This window comes from Eleutherodactylus coqui, chromosome 13 (genome assembly GCF_035609145.1).
Source record: "Eleutherodactylus coqui strain aEleCoq1 chromosome 13, aEleCoq1.hap1, whole genome shotgun sequence".
NCBI lineage: Eukaryota > Metazoa > Chordata > Amphibia > Anura > Eleutherodactylidae > Eleutherodactylus > Eleutherodactylus coqui.
In genome coordinates, this window is record NC_089849.1 from 68,722,850 (window position 1) to 68,748,767 (window position 25,918).

Consider the following 25,918-nt stretch of genomic DNA (forward strand, 5'->3'; position numbering starts at 1 on the left):
CCACATATATTCAGAAATACACCCCATAAGTGTCATTAGTATTACAATGCTCGCAACAATCAGGATTGATCTAAACACACACATACAAACTACGGAATATTTTTTAGAGTGGAAGGAAACCAGAGGACCCAGAAAAAAACATGGAAACTGAGAGAACAAACAAACTTCATGCAGATGTTGCCCTTGGTCATATTCATCCTTCTTGTGTGTTTGCATTTGGGGTTTATGTACTATTCTCTCTACCTGCTTGCCCCAGGCCTACCTTCCACCACATCAGTATGACATGCACTAGATCAGAGAGGTGGGATTGGAGAGGAATGCACTATAACCACCAGGCTCGTTACTTCTGACTGGAATCCTCTTGTTGACTCAAGGTCAATTAGTGAAATCCCATCCAAATAATCATCACTAGATCTATAGCTGTCTACATGGTTTAATGGGTTTGTCAATATGGACAAAGGCAAAATTTCTACAGTAAAGCACAAGAATGATGGACATGGGGAACAGAAAACGCAGAACAGACAGAAGACGGCGACTAAAAAGCCACTCGTACAGCAAACCCTTCTAATGGTTGCAGAAATAGCTAAAGCCACTAAGTGAGCTCATCAATGCAAAAACCTTCTTTACCCACTAAATCACGGTAGTAGAGTATGAAGACTAAGGGTGGCTATACACATAAGACAGCCAGTGTTCAAATGAGCCATTTTGCCAAACTACGTTTGCTCAGCCGAGCATGCTTGTGCTCTGAATGTAGAGGCAGAGATACCCCTGGCAGCAGTTTATCTCCCCCAGATCAAAAGAACAGGGCAGTTGAAATCAATGATGAGAGTCAAGAAGCCCCAATGCCTACTAGATGAGTGTTGGGTTCTGCCAAAATACATCTAGTGCTTTTGGCCATCCTAATGCATTCATATATATTTAAATGGTCCAACGGAGGGAAAGATCTCACTCTGTGACACAAACAGCATGCCCGCAACAAGATCGAGAGGTACTGTTTGGGTGTCATGGCATTCTGGGTGGTCGTGAAAGCCCCCAGGGTTGCCATCTATTTCTTCCTATTGCATGCAGAAACGCAATTTACCACAGTATTGAAGTATTGCAGTATATTGTAGAAGTGATCAAACGATCACTAGTTCAAACCCAGTATGGGGATTTAAAAATCAAAAAAATAAAAATTTTTAAATCTTTTTTTTTAAGAAAAATTTTTTTTAATTAAACGTTTAGAAACTCCGCATCACATTTTTAACATAAAAACAACACAAAAAACAGCTGTATTTGGTATCGCCATGTGAGTAAAAGTCTGCCCTAGTAAAATAACATTTATCCTGTACAGTTAACGCCATCGGAGAAAAAAAAAAATTCACCGCGTTAGAATTGTACTTTTTTGGACCCTCCGTCTCCAGGGAAAAAAAAGAAACATAATAAGATACGATCAAAAAGTCATATGTTCCCATAGCGGTACCAATAGAAACCACAGGCTGCCCCATAAAAATATAATCACAACCCAATCAACATAAAATAAAGTTATGATGGTCAGAAAATGACAACAGAAAGCAATTTGGTATTGCCATATTCATACTGACCCACAAAATAAAGGTAACACATCATTTTTAAAAAAAAAATCTTTTGAGCGATAATCGTTGTGTCTAAAGAGGCGGCCATCGCGCACTACTCGTTCATCATTGACTCTTAGCCAGCTAAAAGTCAGCAATGAGCCTTATCAGCGCCGAGTTCTCTGCGGGATACCACTGATGGCATTCTTTCAGCCGGTATCCAGCACAGAGCTCTCAGCCTTAGCTTCGAGAAGAAAGCGGCTTCTGCTGTTCTCGGCGCTATCAGCTCAGCGGGACACCAGCCGAGAGCTCCGAGAACAAAGCGGCTGTTTGCATATACAAAGCAGCTACTGTTCTCTGAGTTATCAGCGGTATCCCGCTCTGCCTGCATTTAACTCTTAAGTAGCTAACTAGCTACTTAAGAGTTATGCAAAGATGATCGCTCAAAACTGTCACTCAAACTATCGTTTGAGCGATCATCTTTCAGTGAAAATTGATCTTTAGTTGCTTATAAGTACAACTTCCGGATGGTAAATGTATCTGTAGACTATTCTAGTCTATAGACCTTGGAAATGGAGATTTATGCAAGGATAGAGTCATGTATGTAATCAAACACTAACAGAGAGCAATGTGTGCAGCACTGGCATAATCATAGGGGGATGAGGTTGCACCCAGGCCCAGGAGCCTTAGGGGGCCTATAAAGCTTCTCTTCTCCATATAGGGAGCCCAGTACTATGAATAAAGCATTATAGTTGGGGGCCCTGGTACAGGTTTTGCTTTGGGGCCTAGAAGCTTCAAGGTACGCCTCTGTTGTGCAGTTACACAGAATTCTACATTGGGAAGTCGGTTTAGTGTAATTCCCATAAACGTACAGATTGCTTCACTTTCAGCTGGTCTATTCCGACACCTTCTTCTCTGTACAGACTGTGGCGCTTACAGTTTGTGTGGATGATATAGCGGGCATGCAGCTGCCTGCACAGCTCGGGAGGGTTTGACAGATGAGCTGCCCGTGTCCCCGGTAGCCCTTCACACCTACATTCTGCATTCCTTATAGACCAACAATACTGTATTCACAATGTGTATGTGTTCCTCTGCTTTGTCCGAGAACATTACCTGCAGGTTATTAGAACATCGCCCGGCTGGCTCTGGAGGGATTCGGATGTCATCTGGAGACATGTTTCGTACCCTCTCTGAGAAGGATGCTGAACATGCAAAAAAAAATTACAAATGAATGTCAAAAAAGAGTGACATGAACGTACATTGATTCTTTTATCGGGAGGCATGGACACAAAGGGGTTAACAGATGCTGGGTAATAAACATGACATTTTAGTGCTGCCAAATCGCTGGATTAATTCTGCTGTTCTGATGTGGGGGAAGGGCAGGCAGACACGCCACCGCTTATTCCTGCTGCCTCTGGCCGCTCTGATGGCTTTTTGCACCCACCACCTCCTTCTCCAATGCGAGGGAACAATTGCCCTCTGTGTGGCACAGAACTTCTTGAAAGTTATTCATCAGGTGTTAGGACTCAACAATGGGATCTGGCTCTACGGTGACCCGAATGAGTGCCCTAATCAAGGTCTGGAGTCTTATACAATTAACTCACTCAGTGCCAACCTGTCTGCACTTCCAAAAAGATTAAAGATCTATCTGGCAGCAGTGCAAAAGGACTGTCACTAAGCCCAATTAGTAAAGTTAATTAAGCAGGTTCTATCAAGAATATAGGAGGAGCCCTTCCCGCACACACACAAAAGAACAGTGTCTGAGACAAAAAGAGGGCATGAAAACATAAGCAAAAAGTCAGGGATAAGCCTTGGATTGTTGGGCACCCAAAAGGGCATGGGGTGTGCAGCCTGTTCCGATACGCTGCCAGTGAAAGAACAAAGGCGCACACTCTTCCTGCAAAAGCCGAGCATTCAGCACTGGAGAAAAACAGAAAATGACCGGGCAGTCGCAACTTTATGTACAGTAGCACACAAGTGGCAAGGCGAATAGAAAAAGGGCACAGGTCATGTGACCCAACAGGCTGGCATTTCAGAAATGCTTATATGGTCTAATTTTGTAAGCTTACGTATAATGCATGTTGAGAATCCTCTCGTTGTGAATGGGGTCAATGCAACTTTCTGCATATTTGGAGACCCCTTCTAGTATATAATATCTTCCTACATACGCAATAAATGTGCCTTGCCGATTCCTAAGACTCGGCAGGGTGCGGCGGGTCAGAACACACCCTAGTACTGTCATATCCGTGCGGTAAAGCCTCCAATGTGTCATCCTACGGTGTAGTTTAGAATTAGGCCAGCGTCCAAAATGAAATTCTGAAGTCAAACAGACAATCTGTAGCTGCTAGCAGTATGTTTGTATAGTGTTACACAACTACTCCTACATGGGGATTTACTGTTAATGCAGAGCTGCAGGCAAGAGCCCATGCCGCACTTTACAGGGGCGGAAAAGGGGGCGTTCCATGGGGTCTCCTCTCACAGCACAGCAGGTGATCCATGAAGTGTGTAAAGCCGTGGCTGCAGGGATACAGGACACTTACCCACCAACTCTTGGGGGTCTTTTTTCTCCAACTCTGACTGTTCCTGGAAGAGATGAAAAGTCTGGATTAAAAGAAGTCAATTTAGTCTTTTTCAGGGCCCTTTCACACGTGTCTGGGCCGCGTTTGGGCCTTCCGCCTCTCTGCTCCGTTTTTGGAATTAAAGCAGGAAAAAATAGATTCTTTTTGCAGTTGGAAAGCTTTCTATTTGCCTCTATTCCATTAGGCTACTACAAAAAGCTGAATCCTAATGGAACGGAAGAAAACGGAAGCCTTTCCGTTTTTTTAAACTCCACTGAAATCAGTGGGGAAAAGAAAAAAAAACAAACAATTTCTCAATTTTATTTCTGTTTCTCTGCTTCAAAAATGGAGCAGAGACGGAAAGCCCTAATGCAGCTATGAGCTCTACCTTACCAAACTCTCTGATGTTCTATTCTCCTTATCCAAAAATTGGCACAAAAAATAAAAATCTGCCAGCTCCCCCGCTCTACCAAAATTTGGCCAAAGAGGTAAGGTGTTGGGAGCTGGATACGGAATGTTGAGAATCCGCTCATTATGAATACAGATGATTTAATTTATTGGCAGTGGTAAGGCTGGATCTTTGCACATATTACATTTGTTAGTAAAAGACAATTTACACAACGATTTTCACTCAAAAATTGCTCAAAACCGTCTTTTGAGCGATAATCGTTGTGTGTAACTGCACTGACATCGTGTAGTTTTTGTTAAGGAATCGCTGATCGTTCTCTTTCAGCATGCTGAGACAACGATGAGCCTTATCAGGGATTCACAGTGGGATACAGCTGATACTATTGTTACAGCTGTATCCTGCTCCCTGAAGACAGGCGGGGTATGAAGAACACAGCACTCCAGCTGTGTTCTGCATCTCCCGCTCAGAGCGCTTGGCTGTATAACAGCCGGGCGCTCCGAGCAGAGAACAGCTGGATGCAGAAGACAAGCGGCCCCGCTTGTCTTCTGCATCCCCAGCTCAGAGTGATCGCTCAACGTTTGAGCGATCACCTTGCGCTTAAAGGCACGCTACGATTATCGCTCAAAAGGCATCTTTTGAGTGATAATCGTTGTGTCTTTACCAGGCTTAACAGATCTTAAAGTAAATCTACAGTGATTCCACAGGAAAATCTGCAGTGTTAGATTTAGAGATTGCTGCCGATACATCATGGACGTCATCCCTCTACATCGGAGTAGTGAGATCTGCCACAATTCTTGCAACACAATGAGCAAACTGCAGATTTCAACATCAGTACCAAGCTCATTTTTCCACGGAGATGTTTTCCGCTGTGGATTTGTGGTGTGGAATACGCACTGCAAATTTGCATCACGTATGTTATGACTAAACGCACTCCAATTCTCGTGTATGGTCAATTTAAAACGGTTCAAGTTTCAAACTCTTCAGCATCAACCTGTAAGAAAGAGGTAAATAAAGAGAACTAATATGCAGGGCGAGGCAAAAGTCTGGACACACCCTTTTAACTAGTGTAATAATGACAAAAATTGACTTCCAATATGTGAAAGTTGGGGTTGGTGGCTGCATTTTTTTGGAGGAGGAGACTGTTTTCAGCGACCATTCTTAACTCCGCCATACGGAATTCAGCTCAGCTTTTTAAAATGGGAAGAGGGTCAATGTGATATATCAACCCTGGCTAGAATTTACTCAGAAACAAACTGGAAGTCTCAGTTTTACCCTATTCTTTATTTGTTCAGGACTTAAGTGATGGAATTTAACTCCCAGAATCAGGGGGTGGGGATGTTTCATACAGGCGGACGCAAGAGTTATTCCCTCTACAGGTTCCAAGGTTCATGACAACTGCTGCTTGGGACTTGAACAAGAAGTCATGCTGAAATAGCCACCAGGATAAAGACCCCAATCTGGATCTGTTCAAAGGTGTACCAAATTTGCAAGTCATCCCCAATCCACAGGGGAAACATCTAGCTGATCAGTGGGAATCTCACTGCCGAGATCCCTGCTGATCTCGAGATTGTGGGTCCTGTGTCCCCCACCCCTCCTTATTGCAGGGTTACTGAACCCCCACAGTGAGGAGGAGACTGAACGAAGCGCTAGTCATGCAATGCACTAGCACTCCATTCACTTTCAATGGGACTGCTGAGATACCTGCTCGGGTATTTCTATTAGCCCCACTGAAATGAATGGACCGCTGACTGAGCATGCCCAGCGAGCTCTCCATTCACAGTGAAGTCACTGCAGTGGGAGAAGCAGAGTGGGACACAGGGGTCCTGTTCTGGACATTGGCGGGGATAACTTGCAATTTTGGTACAACCCCATTAAATGTATTTTTGGAGGTGGTAGCTTTACCAAGGGCAAATGAAGCATTTCTAGCCTTTCCGGAGGATTATGTTAAAGTACTTCTCATAAGATGGATAACTACATAAGTGGTTCTAAACAGGATTAAAGGGGTTGAGCAGGATTAGGATGGCTTTACATGGAACAACTCATCTGAATAGTAGCTCAAAAATTGCTTATAAACTCGTGTTTGTGTACCTTTACATAGAGAGTGTTCAATTTTGTGATTACTGAAAAAATTGTTTGGAGCATTTACACAGACTGAAATATATTTAGTTGACTAGTTAAAAGTTAAGCCCCGTTTACACGCAACGATTATCGCTCAAAATTCGCTCAACCAATGGCTTTTAAGAGATAATTGCTGTCTGTAAATGCTTACATCTTTCACTCTGCAGCTGAACAATGATTTTTAGGGGAGCTTAAAATCCATCCTTCAGCCGGAGAAGAGATAACACAGACTGCATGCTGTGCTCTGCACAGGAGCGCGGATTACATTGTATTCAGCTGACAGCCCATGTGAGCACAATAGAGCTGATTACAGAGCTCAGACCACCTGCTGTGTTCTGTAAGCAGCTTCTGGAGGCTCGTTGACATGCAAACGAAGCTAATAAAGTGCTAATGAACATTAGTGTTCATTAGCACTTTATGCAAAATGATCGCTAGAACGGTCAATCTTTCAAAAGATTGTCTTTGTGTGTAAACGAGCCTTTAGTGAGGTTCTCTGGTGGATGCCTATTAAGGTTTTGGCCCCTCCCAAATGCATGTACATGGGTTGCCAAACCCACTGAAAGCACAAATACGTGTGAGCGGTCTTCGACTGATCACTAATGCTGTCTCGCACTGGTTAAACTGATTGGTCCTTGTTGCAGCTTCTTTTTCTTCTTGCCCGAAAGGACTTTTTTTTGTTCATAGATGTATCCTCTCGTATGTATTTACAGGTTATCGGAAATCAATGAACGTTAGATGGAAGGACATGTTAGAAAATCAATTAAAAAAGCGATAACCAATCAGGGTTTGGTGGGAGATGCACGGCCAATGAGCACACACCTTCCTGCAAAGTTATTGGCTGGTCATTGAAAGACAATGGATTACCTGTTGATACCAGTAGATAGTTACTCAATCAGCAACTATCTTTAGGTGAGCTGAAACAAAGGGATGAGTGAACAAATTCTCACTGATCACCGGATTGGTGACGGTGTTTACAAACAACCATAACGCTCTATTGAGTGATGATTGGCTCTGAGAAAACATGGCCGCTTGATTCCCAGAACAGCAGCACACATTGTCCATGGGTTGTGTTTGGTGTTGCAGTTCAGATCTATTGTTGTTACAGGCGTGGCACTGCCGCCAGAAGAAAGCAGCCATGTTTTTCTAGTCCTGGACAACCCCTTAAACACCCTATTACTTTTTTAGAAATGTCACATTTGTGGAATACACACTCCAAGCCCCCAATAACGAGGTGGTCTATCCCGCCACTTTATTTTGACTGGAATTTAAGATAAATTGGAGATCAAAAGAAGGATGAAAAGTATTGATTTTTTTTTCTTTCTTTTCCTAAAGCCCGCGATGTCCGGAGTCCTCGCCACTGCTGAAGCCCGGACTATTTCCAGCACTTTGACGCGGAGAAGTGAAATAAGACGAGGGGAGTCAGGATGTGAGATTCCTCTCCAGACACTGCGCCTATTCAGAGGACACAATGTATCTCAGTGTTGCCTGGTAACCGGCTGCGGGGAGGAGGATCACAGCGCCATGGAGTGGACAAGAAAGGATGAAGCACAAGAATGTGCCAATTGCTCTACGGCTCTGTGGCATTTCCCGGCATTTCATCAACAATCTCATGAATGTGAAAAGGGACGGTACAAAAGGAAAGATTGCGGCTGTAATATACAACGACTGCTATATCTATAGCTAGAGGCCTTCCGACTCAAACTTACAAGGCTTTTTGCTGTTTCAACACCCGCATGAAGTTGTAGCCTCGCCAAATTATTTTACCTACTTTTTTGTGAAGTGGCATCTGCAACGGGGAACGGCACGTGTTGATTGTGTAGCGACAAAGGAATTTCCTAACATTTTGACAAAATTGCCCCATGGTAGGTAATGGTATAAACTAATAAAATAACGATTACTCGCTCTTTAATGGTCACGTAAATCCAGCACCGCCACTCCGGCCTTATCAGCGTCCATATTACCCACTGCAGGCAATCTCAGCGGTCACGTACGACTTATACATATAACCAGAGGCAGTAGTCAGGAGAACAATGGACATGACATCATCACTTCATGTAACAATGGGGACATTTCAGTGCAGGAACCGCACTGAAATGGAAATCCGCATACGCCAATTCATTTGCGGACTCCCATGCTTTCCTATGGGCGGCTTGATTTGCGAATGCCCTGCACGGATTTCGCAAATCAAATCCGCCTGTGCACATTGGGCCTTCGTTCAGACATATAAATCCATCCATCTACAGTTTTATAAGCAGATTCTGCACAAGGTTTATTATCTCTTCAGTGGAAACTTGATAAACTTGCAGCAATAGGAAGCGTCTACAATGCTGAAGGATTTAGGAGGACAAGGATTTTAGGGTAGAATCTAACGGCCTACACATAATAGAATTACTTAGATACAGTTTGTTAGAAAGCTACTAAGAGATAACACTTTGTAATGTCTCCTTGCAGCAGAACATAACACACCAATATAACGAATTGATGGCTGTCTGGGGGAACGGGCAACTTTCCATTGTAAACAGGGCAGATGCAGACGGGGCCACATTTGTATCCCTCCATGTGAGCCATGTGCCTGGGATAGTTCATATTCACAGTCACCCGCCCCCCATGGGATGGAGTGATCTACAACCTGCAGGCTTCCTGCCTATATCCTGTCTGTGAGGGCCAGCTGCCAAGAGCATAGGGGCAGAGGCTGGTAGCAAAATAGGTACATGCTGCCAGAGGATGGGAGGGTCGGCCGAAAGAAATCAGCTGGGAGCGCAAATATGAACACTGCACCCCATCCAGACAGATATATGTGGATCACACCTCTCAGTGACAGATGAGCAAGAAGCAGCACCATTTACCAATAGCGAGTGCCCCTCCACTATGGATTTAGTAATCGCCTAGAGCTTACCTTCACAGGCCAGGTAGAAGCGCAATTATCCAGGTTTCTATGGGATTCTTAAAAGCAATAAAATGATAAAAGCTATGGACAACTTTGGTGGCATTTTTCTTAACCTTTAACCCATGCAGTTCCAACTCAAAGTTATCTTTTATTAAGAACTGTGCGTTGTTTGGCTTCTGCGGCTTCTATATATCATAGTCTACAACAAACTGCAGAACGCTGTTCTCCAGTAAATCCATCAATCAGCCTGTCTGATGGCTCACTCTAGAACTTAGATTTGGACATAAGTCAGCTTAGGAGATCATTCAGAAGAGCAGAGACTGCGCCGTCAGACAAGCCCACTGATGGATCTGCTAGTGAACAGCATTCTGCAGCTTGAAATATACGGTGATATATGGAAACTGCAGAAGGCAAAAAGGTGCAAAATGTTTAATAAAAGCCTGTTGCAAAAATGCTTTTCAGCCAAAAATACATGTGTTTAAAGTAGGAAAAGCCCCTAAAAAGGTGTCATAGACTTTTACATCTCTTTTTCAACTTCTTCCTACTCTATGGAAGACGTTAGCCGGATGGAAAGAACTAATGGCAGAGAGGATAACTGCAGGGTCAGGCTACACTGGGTATGTTTGTAGTCTGTAACCATGGAGACCTGTAGCAGGTATTTTTTTTAATCTTGACTATTTCTAAAGTTGCTTCATTTTTGTTCCCTAGAAGAAATGGTGCAATTAAAAAAAAAAAAAGTACACTTGCAGAGGTACACAGCCTATAAAGTGTATCTGAAATGATCCTGTAGATAGAGATATTGTATGTAGTTTATGCGGTACGGCGGCGCTGAGAGACACATTCACTAACACGCACTTCAAGGAACGGCTCTGGGCTGGGTGAGAGAGAACTAAAGTTCTAAGTCTTAGCTTGAGGTAAAACATGTACTTTACATGCCCCTTACAGAATGAAGTGCTACGAGCACTCAGGAGGCAATGCCCAAGGTAATTAAGTGTAATGCACAGCAGAGAGGTTGTATGAGCGATTTCCTCCTCCCCTGCTCTCTGTTATCATGCAGCGGCAGAGACACGCCTGTATGAGCAATGGCAGGTATTCAGAGCTGCAGGGAAGGAATGGTATGTAGGAGCATGCACACGCCTGCCGGGCAACTAGACTCTGCCAACCATGGCTCACCTAGCAACTCTTTCATTGCCAATATTTATCGAAAAAGTAGCAATATAAAAAACACAACACAAAACAGTATAGCCAATTCTTCCTGCTAGGCTGGGCCCAGTACAGCGTATTCCGAACACTGGTCCTGCAAACAGAATACGCTGTACCAATCTCCCATAGGCAGCTATGTTGCAGCTCAATCAAATAGTATGTTCTATCTTGGCGTGTATTACGCATGCATACACGCCAAGATTGTACGAGGCGATGGGTGGCCCTCAGGAAGAACGCAATGACTGTACGGCAATTGCATATTATCCACACAGGTTGCGCAAAAAGAAAAAAAAAATGGCAGCATGTTCTATCTTGGTGCTTATTACGCACGCCTACACGCCAAGATAGTGCATGGCGATTTGCAGCACACAGCAAGTATGTATTGTGTACTTGCTGCGTGCGTCTCTCAAGGGCGGCACGCAACGAACTATGGCCATGTGAGTCCGGCCTTCTTGGTTATGTTCACATCTGCATTCGGGGGCCCCATTTTCCTGCTCCGTTATAGGAAATCCCCTGGCCAAAACAGATCCATAATATTATAGAACCGAACGGATCCCATTGACTATAAAGGGTCTGTTTGGTTTCCGTTCAGCTGCCTGGCATTTTACATGACCAAATAGTCCGTCATTCAGGGCATTTAATGCGTCATCTGCGATGGAAGCTCCTAATAGAGGTTCCTAACGCAGACGTGAACATGGCACAAGCCTTGCGTTCCAGATCCAGCAGGACTGTCTGTAACCCTAGAGCGCCGATGACACGTCAAGATCTAGTCCTGTAGGTAAACGGGTGGAATACTACAGTACAGGCGAGTCAGGAACCGCTGCATTGTGGTCACCCGTCATTTCACGGTTTGCAGTTCCGTTTTGGGCCCAGAACTGCAAGACTGCGCCATTTGTTCCGTTTAAGGAACGGAAACCTAATGGACTGGAAGCAAACTTAAAGCTATGTTTTTTTTTTAAAAACCTTATTGAAATCAATGACGGAAAAAAAGGAACAGTTTAATTTCATCTCTCTGCTCAAAAAGCGGAACAGAAAGACGAAAAACCTGACCGCAGGCTAACTGTGTGTGTGAATGAGCTCTTAGAAATGAATCCATTGTAACGACTTCACAGATGGCTCGCTAAAAGGGCTTTTCCAGACACAAATTCTGTTGATGACCTATTTTTTACTCAGGATAGGTCATCAATAGTTGATCGGCCGGGGTCCTTCACTCGAGAACCTGGACTGAACAGCTGAGTGGGCTGTCAGCGGCTGCTCCAATTCCCGTGTAGTTGCCGACGCAGCCCTCACTGAAATCAATGTAATTACAAGCGCTGGCCAGTACGAAGTGGTCGGAGTAGTAGCTTACGCTCCGACCCCTGTGCACCGCAGCACTGTGAGCATTCACCCGCTCAGCTGAGTTCCCAAGTGGTGGACCCCGGCTGACCAACTATTGATGACCAATCCTGAGGAAAGATCATCAATGCAATTTGTACCTGGAAAACCCCTTTAAAAGAGGAGGTGCTATCAGACATAACCTCTTCCAGAACATGGCAGCCGAGAAAGAGTATCCAAATGCTCAGGTCCCACCTAACACCAGCGGCAAACCGACGATTTTGTCAAGGGCAGCTGCTACCAGCCAGAGGTCCTCCCTGCAGCAGCCATGGAAATGTATCATCACAGGACAGCAATGTAGATGAATAGCCATCCAGCAGGGGCTCCTGTGCAGGAGACCCTACTGTATGCCCCAATATATACAGGGCTTGTGGTCTTGGCGCAACCCTTTTCACAATGCTGGCGGGATATTCTACCTTGAATATACATATATAGCTATTGCTAAATCGTTACACTGCGTTTCTAGGAAATCCACTTCTCATTTTAACCCCCCCCTGTACAGGCACTTGTCCTCAGACTGTTCTAGTTGAAGTGTCCTCCAACTATAGTCTATGACCATGCAACAAGCTCACTTCCATCCATCAGGTGCGGAAGTACAGAGCGCAGGGTGTGGCGCGGCGTCTAGAACTCCTCATTTAATCAGTCATGTAATCAGAGCCTGCGGGTTAATAATTCTTTGGCTGAGTAATCAAAAAAAGGTGAGTATAGCGGAAGGGCTGGGTTCTCGGAGACGTCCATAATACAACAGAGAACTTTACAAGCGGCTTCCACGTACGTTTACTCAGCGTGAACCGTGAAGAACTCACGCCGGCTGACACATCTGTTACTCAGTAACAAGTACGTTTTACTGCTGCACATAAAAGACAATGTACCGGATATTAAAGGGCTCTTCCCATCTTATGGGGTGGTAGGGTGTCCCGATGCATCGCCCGGTCTTGTCCTTACACAGCGACGTTTGTGTACAGGGAACCGTATAACACAACTCCATTCTGATGAGTGCCAAGTATATAAGATCATGATTGACTGCAATGTGGCCAAATGATGGTCCTTGTGATCATTGTTATGAATGATCCCCCCGAAAGTGGGATTAAAGTAGATAACCAGGAAGTCCGCCCCCCGCCCCTGCTCTCCAGAGCTCCGACGTGCTGAGCCGTGGCATTGATTGGCCAATTCATAAATCCCGCCTCCACAATACGACGGATGTGATTGGTTCTTTGACCGCTGCCCAGCCAAACAAGCTGAGTAGCGGTCAAAGAACCAAGCACAGCCATCGCATTGGTTAATTGAGCGCTGCATTGATTGGCTGAGCAGTGCTCAAGAACCAGTCAGAGCCATTTATTTTTTATGTTATGCAGCTAGGGCTTATTTCTGGGGTAGAGCTTTCCCGAAAATCTCCCCCCCCCCCCCCCAAAAAAAAAATCAGGGTAGGGCTTATAATCAGAATAGGTCTTACTTTGGGGGAACCAGGGTATTTGTTGGTTTTGACACAATCTTTCTGCTGCTTGTTTTAGGCTGCATGCAGACAAACGGGTTGGATTCCACATGCGAGAGCCCGCAGCGGAATTCAACCCTGACAGCAGTCATCATCAATTGACAAATGTATATTCACAAGTCTATCGGACGCTACTGGAAGCAGCCAACCTGTCCCCAGTTTAGGTGAGCTGCGAGTTGACATCTGGAAAATACTTAAATCTAATGTAGCAAAAAAAAAAAAAAAAAATCTTGTGTAGAGAATATTCAAATGCACAGCACCACAGCAATCCATATGCAGACACTGAACCAGCAGGAAGCGCTCAAGGATTTGAGCTCAGAAGCTATGTAAATTATAAAAGCAGCTCTGGCCGTAACAGAGGAACAATACAACATAAGGAATACGACGAATTTGCAAGGTTACTTCATTTTCTATGCAGATTTTTTCTCCATGTAGACCGTAAGAAAAAGGGAAAACAAGCCAATAAGGTAGGAAAGGGTTAAGATTGCCATTTGGCTGATATCTGCTATTTTGTAGGTTAAATGTTACTGTTTTTTTAGTACTATTTTAATAAAGCCCTGATATTTTTTTAATTCTACACTTCCTGGTACAAAATCTCAAGGGAGGAAAGGTCTATGACACCAGCGAACAACATCAGCTCCATTAATAAGAGGAAATTAAAGTTTTGATCCCTCCCTTTGGCAGGAAAGTTTTAGGAGTCAGTCTCCTATATGGGAGGAAGACTGCGGCTGTGAAATAATAGTCCCTTCCTGACAACACCGCTATGTTATTGTTCCATCTATGAACCACATACATCTGTAGTCTGGCCACACGTGACACAATCCTGACGCCGCTGCTGACAAGTGCGAACCGTGTGGGAATGAACGATTATATTAACGATTGCACGTTTCTTGTAAAAGCGGTGATCTGACACATATAAGCAGCAGTACCCAACTCCTATCGCTCCTGTGCTTCTATACCGGAGGCGGGGAGCGCCGGAGATCTATTCTAGCAGCCCGCTTCCGCTTGATGGCTGTGTAAAAGCTACGATTCTTGCCAGAAAAAAAAAAAAAAAAAAGCTGTTTCACGCAATTATTCTGGCGCTAATCACCTTGTGTGAAGGTACCTTAACTCTACAGCATGTTGGTCATCATGCACAGAAGTGTCACCAATTGACACAAGCCGACTCTAATGAATGTGACTTCTGCGGGGTTGACAAACACTGTGAATGACCCTGTGGACACACGGTAGACCGCACGGCGCCATTGTAAATATGGAAAGGTTTTGGCAGCAGCAGGATTTATCACACGTCCTCTATATAGCCTTCACGTGACTCAAGCATGCACTTCTCTAAGGCTGGGTTCACACAGGGCGGAATTGCCACGGAAATTCCGTGTGGAATTTCACTGCGGCCGCTAATCCCATGATTGGCCAGCCATGTGGTCGAGGTTTGTCAAAAAGCTCACCCACATGGGATGGCCAACCAGTCACGGCAAAGCCAGCGCTGCGGTGCTGATTTGCCAGCCGCAGTAGGTCTATTTTTTTTCCCCCTCGTTGCGGCCGCGCTCCTCTCTACGGAAAAGTATGCGGCCAAGATGCTCCAAAGCCCGCGGCGAAGTCTCGTGTTTTTTCGCTGTGGCAAAAAAAGCCTACGGGTGCATTCACATGGGCGAGCACGGTATCAATCTGAGAAACTCAGGCCGATATTGCTTCTGTAAAGTTGTGATTTGTGGGAAAAGTGAAATCGCTGAACATGCAATTATCACGTGTGAAAGGAGAAAAATCAGTCACATGCATCCTTCAATAGAAAGGAAGAGGACATGCTGCAAGTGGGAACAAGACCCCCCCCCCCCCCCCAAAAAAAAGCAAAACAAACAAAAACAAACAAAATCGTCTATGTAAACAGACTCGTAAACACAGAGGTCTATATCAGGGCGAGTTTTGTGCGCCTTGCAACGCGAGAAAATCCCCTGCGTGAATGCACCCTCATACCCATACTGCATATCACATGGGTACAGCAAGCGCTGATTTGCACAATACCTATTATTTTGTTCAATAATCCAGATATCACAACAAAGTTTACCATCTCTGCTTGCTGTCAGTGAATAACACAGGTGCACAGCTTGTGTATCAGAACGCCCTTGTAATATGCCAAGCACTTCTATAACGGGACGTGATCAGGATAGGTTTTCACTGACAAGTAGTCTTGAAATCTTAGGAATGGAAACGCTCAGATTAGAAAAATGGCCATTTCTATAAAACCACAAACCCTGGCAATCTGAAAAGAAACAACGGTCCTGTACAGAAGATACAGTATCAAAAATCATTTAAAACATAGCTGCTCAGTATAAAGCCAACATCTTGTGCTGCTTATTCTTCGCTCACGCTGATTTTCATCATTGGGATACAGATGTTACGCCATTGCAAGAAGGAATCGGTTCTACAACAGACATGTAGCAACATGCAAGAGCCGCGTTTAAGCTGTACAGTGTCATAGCACCACCTAGTGGCAGTACACGGGAGTACTAGGACTCATGGCATAGAGGAAACTGTTGACCAATCCGATTATGGGAAGAGCTTTCCATTGTATATGGGCATATACTAGCTGAGAGAAATGCCACCGATGTAAGGGATTCCAGCAGTAAGTGGCGCCTCCTGTGTCAGCATGGCTAGTGTCCTACAGATCATCCGGGGGTGTAGAGCCGACCTTCTGGCCGGCAGTTATTGTAATCTGTACTTCCAGATGAACTATGGCCCATGGCATATTGTAGAGACGGTGATGGTGTCATGGGTGTTGATGAGCAAAGACTAGCCCACATGGTCCGATCCCCCAAAAGTACTGCTAGATTGTTTTTTGTTACTGTACTAAGTTTATATTTTTCCCAAAGATATTTTATATTTTTTTAATTATTTTCTGACAGCCGGACAATTTTTATTTCTTTGTCCACATAGTTGTGTTATTTTTTTTTTTTTGCAGGGTGTCCCGTAGTTTCTATTGCTACCATTTTGGGGTACATACAACTGTTTGATTGCTTTTTCTTGGAGATGGGGTGATGACGTTCACCGTGCGGGATCAATAATGTGTTACTTTGATCGATCTGACTTTTAGGGATGCAGCGATATCAAAGGTTTATTTAGATTTTATCATAAATTTGGCAAAAGGTTTTTTTTTAAATAATTAAAAGTTTTTAAAAAACAAATTTATACATTTTTTATTTAGTCCCATAGGGAACCTGAACTTGCGATGGTTTGATCGCTCCTGCAGTACGATTCTGACAGAAAGCCCCTGGCTGCCATGGCAACCGCATGGCACCCAACAATCTCATCGCAGGTGCCATTTGGGACCCCCGGACATAGAGTGGCGCATTTAAATGCTGCTGTCAGAACTGATCCTGAACTCTGAACAAGAAGTGAACGATTCTGGTTGAACGAGTCTCTGATGACTCTGCCCGTCTAAACAGGCTGCGGGATTTGGTGACGACGTCACCTGCTTGTTTGCTCGTGCAAACGACAAATCGTACTGTCTAAAAGGAGCCTAAGGGAAAAAGGGACCGCAAGTAATGCAATATGTCTGCAGCTATGTAATATAACATTATATTACAAAATTACATTATGAAGAACATAACTTTCACTTTGAAGTGACGGAATAGCCCATTAAAGGGGTTGTTTAGTTACCGGGCAACACTCACTGTACAGGTCCAACGGTGTTAGAATCTCAGAAGGAGCTGTACCTAACCTGGTGATCTTCTGGTGTTTATTGTGGAGCATGATGTTACTGGATGTCACCTGATGTCATTATCATCCTGGACTCCTGGCATCATGGTGCCCAGGATGAGTGATGATGCCAGGAGTCAGGTGACATCATCCTCCACAACAAACACGGAGATCAGCAGGACCGAATCGTTGAGGACAGGCAAGTACAGCTCCTTTTGTAACTGTAGCACCATTGGACCCGGCCAGGCATAGATCTCTGAAGGCCAGAAACCATCCCTTTTACTCCTTAGTGGCATGCCCTCTTTTGGACCTAAGGATGCGAAGATTTTGGGTGGATTTTTATCGCCACTTTTCAAAAGCCATTATTTTTTTGTTATCCTGTGGTATTTTCTGCTGGTATTGTCATAATCGTACCAACCCAAGATACATACATTTACTTACACTTAAAGTTTCACACAATCCCTTTCCTTGCATGGCTGCATTGCCTTTATTTTTCTATAGATGAAGCTCTGTGAGGGCTTGTTTTTTTGCATGACAAGCTGCAGTTTTTAGTGGTACCCATTTGGGGGAAAATATGGCTTTTTTTGATCATTTCACCTCCAAACAAACGCAATACAAGTGAACCTGAAGAAGCAGTTTGGACTTTTTTTTTTTCATAGCTTAGGATAAAAAGTGTGTTCAGTTTATTGGATGAAGCGTTATGAACGCAACAATACCCAACCGTTTTTTTTTTTACATTTTAAACAAGAGGGGAAATTGTTCAAAACGTTCTTTCTTTTACAATAGTTTGTGTTTTTCTATTTTTTCCCCCATTTTCTATGTCCACGTAGGGTATTTGAACCACTGCTACTTTGATCAAACTGAAAATACATTGCAGTACTTCTGTACTGCAATGCATTATTACTAATTATAGAGATCACAGGCCATGGCAGACCTGGCAACCAGATGCCAGAGAATGGTGTCCATGATAACCTATCGGTTCTTCACGATTACATGGCACAGGTCTGATGTCACAGAGGGGGCGCCCTTCCTCTCTGAGCACTTTACACGCAGCAATTAACACCGGTTGTTGCATGAAAAAGGTAAAACAGCGAGGATTTAGTGTTATCACTGATCCCTGCTGCTGCAGTGGTTGGGTGGCTGTCTTAAGATTGGCGTGGACTTAAGTTTACGTCCAATCGCAGGAACCCCTTCCCTGCCAGCACATGCATTATGTCCTGCAGTGGGAAGGTATTAATAAGGCTGACTGTCGTAAAACAACTGAGCACCACTTACCCCTCCACTGCTGGGAGCCAGAGTTGTAGACCTGCTGTGGTCCTGCGTTTCTTGTGGCAGCTGATGTCACAGGAAGTCAGGTTCCAATCAGAGGCTGCAGTATCACGTTCCCAAATTCCTGGCATCATGGCACTCAGTATACAAGCACTGATGCCAGGGGAACGAGTGGCGATGCTGCAGCCTCTGACTGACTACCTCGATCACCTAACTTCCTGTGATGTCATTTGTCACCACAAGCCCTAGGACAACAGTGTGGCTGCAGCACCGGTTTTCGGCGGAGGGGGTAAGTAGTCCCTAGTTTGTTATTCTACTACAGTCAGCCCTAGTAAATGGATGCTGTCTACTAAAGGCACAACTCCTTATACATGTTTAATGTCACTATTCATACTAAAACAAATCGTAAAATCCTGCAGTTTTCACTATGTCCAATAACAGAAAGATGGAAGCAGCACCAACGTCCATTAACCCCTTCAGTGGCAGGTTTAGGTAGTCTTCAGTACACTGATTTTTAAAAGATTTTCCGGGCGTGCCACCAAAGGGGTTAAATCACAAAGATTGTCCAAGACAGATCAGTCCTTATCCATCCAATATCCAGGAAGAGTCAACGGACGAAATATGGATATCAGCACTGCAATAAGACAAAGTCGAAATGTTGCAGTCTTGTGGTGTATTTTCTGCCTGTTCATAAAGCTTGCCCTATTGGAGTGCTGATGTCTATATATTTAGTCTGTTTAAACTTCTCAGCAGTCACTTCATCATCACAAGCAGGATTACAATGACATGTAGCACCTTTGTATATATAACACAAGATCCACCATTCACAATAGGAGATAGTGACAGCTCAACGGTACTGTTGTATCTGGTCTCCACCAGAAGAATGGGTGGAGACAAGCTGCACGCCCAAAATTTGATTTGCTGAGCTGGACAATGAGTGCCCATCATCACCCCTCCCGCCTGGTGTCACTCACCCCTCCACCACTTTCCCTTGTCTCCTTCCCGGCTCCAGATCTGCAAGTCTCCTCACTGCCGTCACATGCTGCAACCATTATGCAAGGCCGGCGAGGAGAATGACAGCAGGTCACCAACTGCGCTGGAGCACGGACGGGAGAAGGCAGAGGGCCAGGGGCAGTGACAGTGCCGACGCTGACAGGGGAGAAGGTCGCCAGGGGAAGCATGCGAGCAGAGCTAGGAGGTCAGAGCGGTGCTGCCTTCAGGGGTTGCCGGGCGGGAATGTTTACAGCGGGATAATGCAGTTGAGGGGGGGGGGGGGGGGCGGGATTTTAGGGAACTCACAGCGCCGAAGCTGCAAGGGAAGGGAAGTATGACAGCGGAGCTCGGAGCACATATGGGACACTGGCATGCTACCAGAGGAGACAGCCTTGACCCATTCTCCACCCCAGCCAATCAAGTTATGGACGTTGGTTGTGGGCATGCAGCTTGTCTCCAACCATTCTTCTGGTGGAGACAAGATACAACAGTACCCAGCTCACCTCCTCTCCCTCCCTGTACAAGTCACAGAACATTCCTATGGCTGCTGCAAAGAACATTTCTGAATGCCGCTAACAGCAGGTCCAGCAATATGGTCACCCCCATCATCATGTCCAGAAAAAACTGAGAAATTACAACCACAAGTTAAAAGCGATTTGTTTTTTTCTTTCTAATGTGCAGCATTTGGTTTAAATTAGTTTAAAAAGAAAGTGCCAGGATTATTTCAACTATACCCCTATAATGTGCTGATGAATGAAGGATTTATCAGCATGGGCTTCACTGATAAGATGGGATAACTTTACAATGCACCAGGGCTAAAGGAGTTGCACAGTTATAAACTATTGATGGACTCTCTATGGCAGCACACGAATAGTAAATTGAGAGTAGTCTATCACCTGAGTGTGGTCCCCCCCCCCCCCTACTGCATGGTAGCAGACAGCTCCATTCTCTCTGTAGTGGTGAGGCTTGCTATTACAGGTACAGTTCTCATTTACTTCAATGGGAGTTTTACAACTGGACAACCCCTGTAACATTAAAAATAAAATAGACTTGCCCTTATACTGTATTTTTCAGGTAAGTATCAAGAGACCATCTAATACAAACAATACTCACATATTAGGAATAAAACACAAAAGCAACAAAGGGTGAAAACTAGTAACTATACACACAAAGCTGAGACAGGCAAGAGACGCCATGAGACCCTCAGATGGCAGTATACTATACGTAAGCTAGCGGAGCAGGAGACAGGAAAGGGTGTTAGCAGGGCGCGGACACACAGGAGTTAGCCATGCCATCTAACCCTCTCCCAAATACCTGTGTTTCATCAGTCTCCTGAATGTCATTTTCTGAATCGTCCACTTCCTAAGAAAACAAGAATTTACAGGGTTTAGGAAATGGGAGTCCGATCATGAAATCAGAGGGGAAAGAGACGGCTGTGATAGAAACAGCAGACAGGGGGCGCCAGAGCTCACACGTAATTACATTCTTATATAGAAAAAGGCAAGGGGCATTTGGTGACGACTCACTTCTTAAAGTATTCGGCCCCCTGCCCTGTGAAAAGTACACTTTGATGATGTCGAACTGTCCATGAACCAAAGCAAGGCAAATTGCTTCCCAATTCTGACAAACCCAAGTCTGGTCACATTCTGACACCAAGAAAGGTGTGCACTATTCCTCGATAAGGCTGTAGTCACACGCATGAGCTTCCCACATCTGATTGTTAGGACAGAACTCGCACATGAAAATAACCCATTACCTTCAATGGGTTAATTCAAATGAACAATTTTTCTCTTGGACCAAAAGACTAGGATCAAAAATTTGCAGCATTTCTTGCTAAAAGGGGTTTTCAATGGAAATATTACTGATGACCTATCTTTAGGATAGGTCATCAATAGTTGATCGGTCGGGGTCCACCGCTCTGACATCTGTGTATTTAAAGCGGAGTTCTCCGCACCAACCTCCCATGTAGTGGCCAGCGCTTGTAACTGCAGGCACAGCTCCCATTGATTTCAGTGAGAGCCGTGCCTGCAGTTACAAGCGCCGGCCACTACATGGGAGGTTGGCGTGGAGGATTCTGCGCCGAACTCTGTTATTGGAGGTAGAGATGGAAAAACCCCTCAGAAATTCCACCATTGTTTTTGGCTTGTGTCTTTACGGCGTTCACCATTCTGTAAAAACAACATAACTTTTTTATCTGGTTCTGCTTGATTACGGTGATACCAAGTCTATATATGGGGTTTTTTAAACTTTTTTTTTTTTACTACCTTAACGCAAAAAACCCCACATTTTTAAAGAAAAAAAACAAGTGAATCTGCATTACTGCATTCTATGTATGATAGCATTTTTATTTCTACAGCAACGGAGATATATGAGGGCTTGTTTCATGTGAGAAGAATTGTAGTTTGAGGTACATGAGACTTTTGGATTGCTTTTTGATGATTTTTTTTTTGGGGGGGGGGCTCTGGTTACCATGGGAACTCATTGGTACCCTTTGACTGCGCTGCGGGGTGCTGATATCTGACAGTCATCTGCTTACATGCTGCAATTGCTATTGATTGTGGCATGTAAGGGGTTAAACTGCCAGATCTGAGGTTTCTTTGCTATTGGCTGTTAGAGCAGGCGTCTGGCTGTCAGTAGTCAGCCACGCCACCACATTAAAAAGATGTATGTGCAAATTAAAAGCCCATTAGTGAGGTCAGTAAAGAGGCGTACTGGCCGTCACTAAGGGGTTAAGAATCGCCCATTCTTTCCTGTGGAAGCGTGAAAATAATCCCATTGCATTATAACTATTGGCGGCACGGGATTTTTCTCACGTGTGATAAAGTGTGTACAGCGATGCAATGTATTAACACCAAAATGCATCGCAACTGCAGGAAAATGGAATGCGGAGTAGGTCACCAGCTCATGTGAATACAACCAAACTATGGCGCAACATCTGAATGCCATACTTTTCAATGCAATTACAGAGGGAAACAGGCACAACTAAAAGCTTGTTCACAGCGGCACGAAAGTGTTCCGTTTTCCTGCTCTTTTACGGGATGATGAAAAAAAAAACCGCACACCGGCTGAACGGACCCGCCGTGTGATGGAAGGACCCTGCTGACCATTATGGGTGTGTTCAGTTTACAATAGTGCTGCACGCACCGCCACTTCATGCGATTTGCAGTAAATATGCAATAAAACCACAACAGAACTGCTTGATCAAATGGTCCCTTGTCTAAAGACGTGACGCACAGCAGCCGTCGCGGTTTGTGCCGCGATTCACAAAAAAAAACAAAAAAAAACAACACACACAATTTTAAAAAAAGCATTGCGTAATGAGTCCCAGGACCTGAAGACGGACCGCTATAGGCACAGTCACATGAATCTACAAGCCACAGAGCAACAAGGAGGTGGAGGAGACGTGAGAGCCAAGTGGAAGTACAAGGGGCTCATTCACATAGGTGTATATATGCTGTATAATACTGAGTGCAGAATCCCCGTTGATTTGCAGTAGGTTATTCTGATCTGCTTTTTTCACGCACATGAAGAAAATAAAAAATTGCAGCATGTCCTATTTTCAGCTGTATTACGGACCAAAATAGGACATTAAAGTCAAAGGCAGTGTGTAAATACGCAGTAATAAAGCATGATACATGCGGAATTCATACCTGAAATCAATTAGCCTGCCGGTGTTTACCACTGTTGAGACTGTATTTAGTGGGTCTGAGTTTATTTAGAAGGTCTGCCCTGGGAGTATGGCTTTGTTTATTTTGTGCCCTCCACCACTTTCTTTGACTGCCTGAAACCCTCCTTAAATGCTGGCGTGTTTTCTATACACCCAGCAAGGCAAGACAGCAGTGAGGGCAAATATTGGGAAGAACTCGATGCCCATAGTCTACTAAATCCGCCACTGCTATATACTTTCCAAATAAAACCACAATATGGAATTAACTGTCATAACTCTTTATTGTGGACATCGTGTAGAAGCAGCAGTGGCGCTACAGTGCAGAGCAGCGATGGTGGAAAGGTACTTACCCCGATTAGGCATCCTGGTGGTGAAGTAGTAAAAGAGGTATGCACATGGGAGATTGGGTGCAGCAAACCCAGTGACCGTACAACCCGTGGGTTGACGAATAATAAATGTAGTGATGAAGGTCAAGAGAAAGCTGAGAATAAGGCGCAACCCTTAGATGTACATGCATATATACAAATCCTTAGTCAGGGAAAAAGCTCAGCTCTTATTTGATAAAACCAACTTAGAAGACGCAATTTTATTTTTATGCCTTTTTTCTTTATACTCGATCATTTTTATATTATTGTTAATACTACTTATATATTATTCCATGATGATTTGCTCCATCAATGCAAAATACATACACACAATTTATTTCCCCCCACACCTTCTGTTTCCTCTATATCTCCCCACAATGTATTCTTTTCAATCATATTTCCCAACACTATTAACAGAATAGAGATATTATATATATGTGTATATGCACACACACATATGAAACGGCACAGACATGATGTGATTAATTTGCACTTAAACCAATACCAGAACAGGATGAGCAGGGGAGTAAATACTTAATTAGTCCACTGATAAGTATGTAAGTTTTATGGTCTCTAAATTGATTTTAGGGGGTCACCAGGCCAGCGTGTTATCTCTACTGCAGATTTCACGTATACTCCACTCTTCCATGATCCACTCTTCCATGAAACGGTTTGAAATATTTAGGCCTGTGCTGAGTGTGTCAAAAATTGTTATAAATTTGTACTCCCACATTCTTCTACGAGGTTGAGATTTGCAGTTGCCTTTTAATACAGTAACTTTCATATATTCTATGTTGTGCCCGTGGCTAAAATGCTGTATTTAATCACCTTACCTAATGTTTATTAAAAGGGGTTGTTCAGGAGTTTTATTATTGACTAGCGTACCCGTCGCGCGTTGCTGCGAAGACAGACATACATACATACATTCGTTTTTATATATCTAGATGACGGCAGCAGCGACCACTGAGGTTTTGTAGGCCGCTGCTTCCCCCTTGCAGGCTGAATAAAATAGCCGTTGTGTGGAACATCCAATTTAGCTGGCTGCTGTGGCTTCTTGGGAAGATAGCCTAGTACATGTTTGCCCACTTCCAACTCCAATGGAGACTGACTGTAAATGGCTGGCGTGCTCTAGTATTTATGGTTTCAAGCTGTACGTGTCATTGCATACAGTCTATCTATCTATCTATCTATCTGGGTTATTGCATACAGTCTATCTATCTATCTATCTATCTATCTATCTGGGTTATTGCATACAGTCTATCTATCTATCTATCTATCTATCTATCTATCTATCTATCTATCAGGGTTATTGCATACAGTCTATCTATCTATCTATCTATCTATCTATCTATCTATCTATCTATCTATCTATCTGGGTTATTGCATACAGTCTATCTATCTATCTATCTGGGTTATTGCATACAGTCTATCTATCTATCTATCTATCTATCTATCTATCTATCTATCTATCTATCTATGACATCAGGAAATGAGAGAATTAGATTTTGTAGGCCGCTGCTTCCCCCTTGCGGGCTGAATAAAATAGCCGTTGGGTGGAACATACAATTTATCCGGCTGCTGTGGCTTCTTAGGAAGATATCCTAGTACTTGTTTACCCACTTCCAACTCCAATGGTAATTGGCTGGCGTGCTCTAGTGGTTCCAAGCTGTACGTGTCATAATACAGCCTTAATGACATCACAATGCAGCTTATGAGAACATGTTGGGGCATGTTCGCGCGTTGCTGCGAAGACAGACATACATACATACTACGTTTTTATATATCTAGACTAGCGTACCCGTCGCGCGTTGCTGCGAAGACAGACATACATACATACATTCGTTTTTATATATCTAGATGACGGCAGCAGCGACCACTGAGGTTTTGTAGGCCGCTGCTTCCCCCTTGCAGGCTGAATAAAATAGCCGTTGTGTGGAACATCCAATTTAGCTGGCTGCTGTGGCTTCTTGGGAAGATAGCCTAGTACATGTTTGCCCACTTCCAACTCCAATGGAGACTGACTGTAAATGGCTGGCGTGCTCTAGTATTTATGGTTTCAAGCTGTACGTGTCATTGCATACAGTCTATCTATCTATCTATCTATCTGGGTTATTGCATACAGTCTATCTATCTATCTATCTATCTATCTATCTGGGTTATTGCATACAGTCTATCTATCTATCTATCTATCTATCTATCTATCTATCTATCTATCAGGGTTATTGCATACAGTCTATCTATCTATCTATCTATCTATCTATCTATCTATCTATCTATCTATCTGGGTTATTGCATACAGTCTATCTATCTATCTATCTGGGTTATTGCATACAGTCT

General features: G+C 43.9%; 1 protein-coding gene across 2 annotated transcripts in view; it reads right to left on the reverse strand.

Annotated features, from left to right (window-relative positions):
• SAP30BP (SAP30 binding protein) overlaps positions 1–25,918 on the reverse strand; it is a 47,673-nt gene that overhangs the window by 7,712 nt on the left and 14,043 nt on the right. Inside the window, exons 3-5 of one of the 2 annotated variants that reach the window (XM_066587820.1) lie at positions 20,864–20,911; positions 4,094–4,136; positions 2,667–2,755 (exon numbers count right to left, since the gene is read on the reverse strand). In XM_066587820.1, the coding sequence (XP_066443917.1) occupies positions 2,667–2,755; positions 4,094–4,136; positions 20,864–20,911 (180 nt within the window). The remainder of the gene's footprint in view (positions 1–2,666; positions 2,756–4,093; positions 4,137–20,863; positions 20,912–25,918) is intronic. The other variant, XM_066587822.1, reaches the window with a different exon arrangement.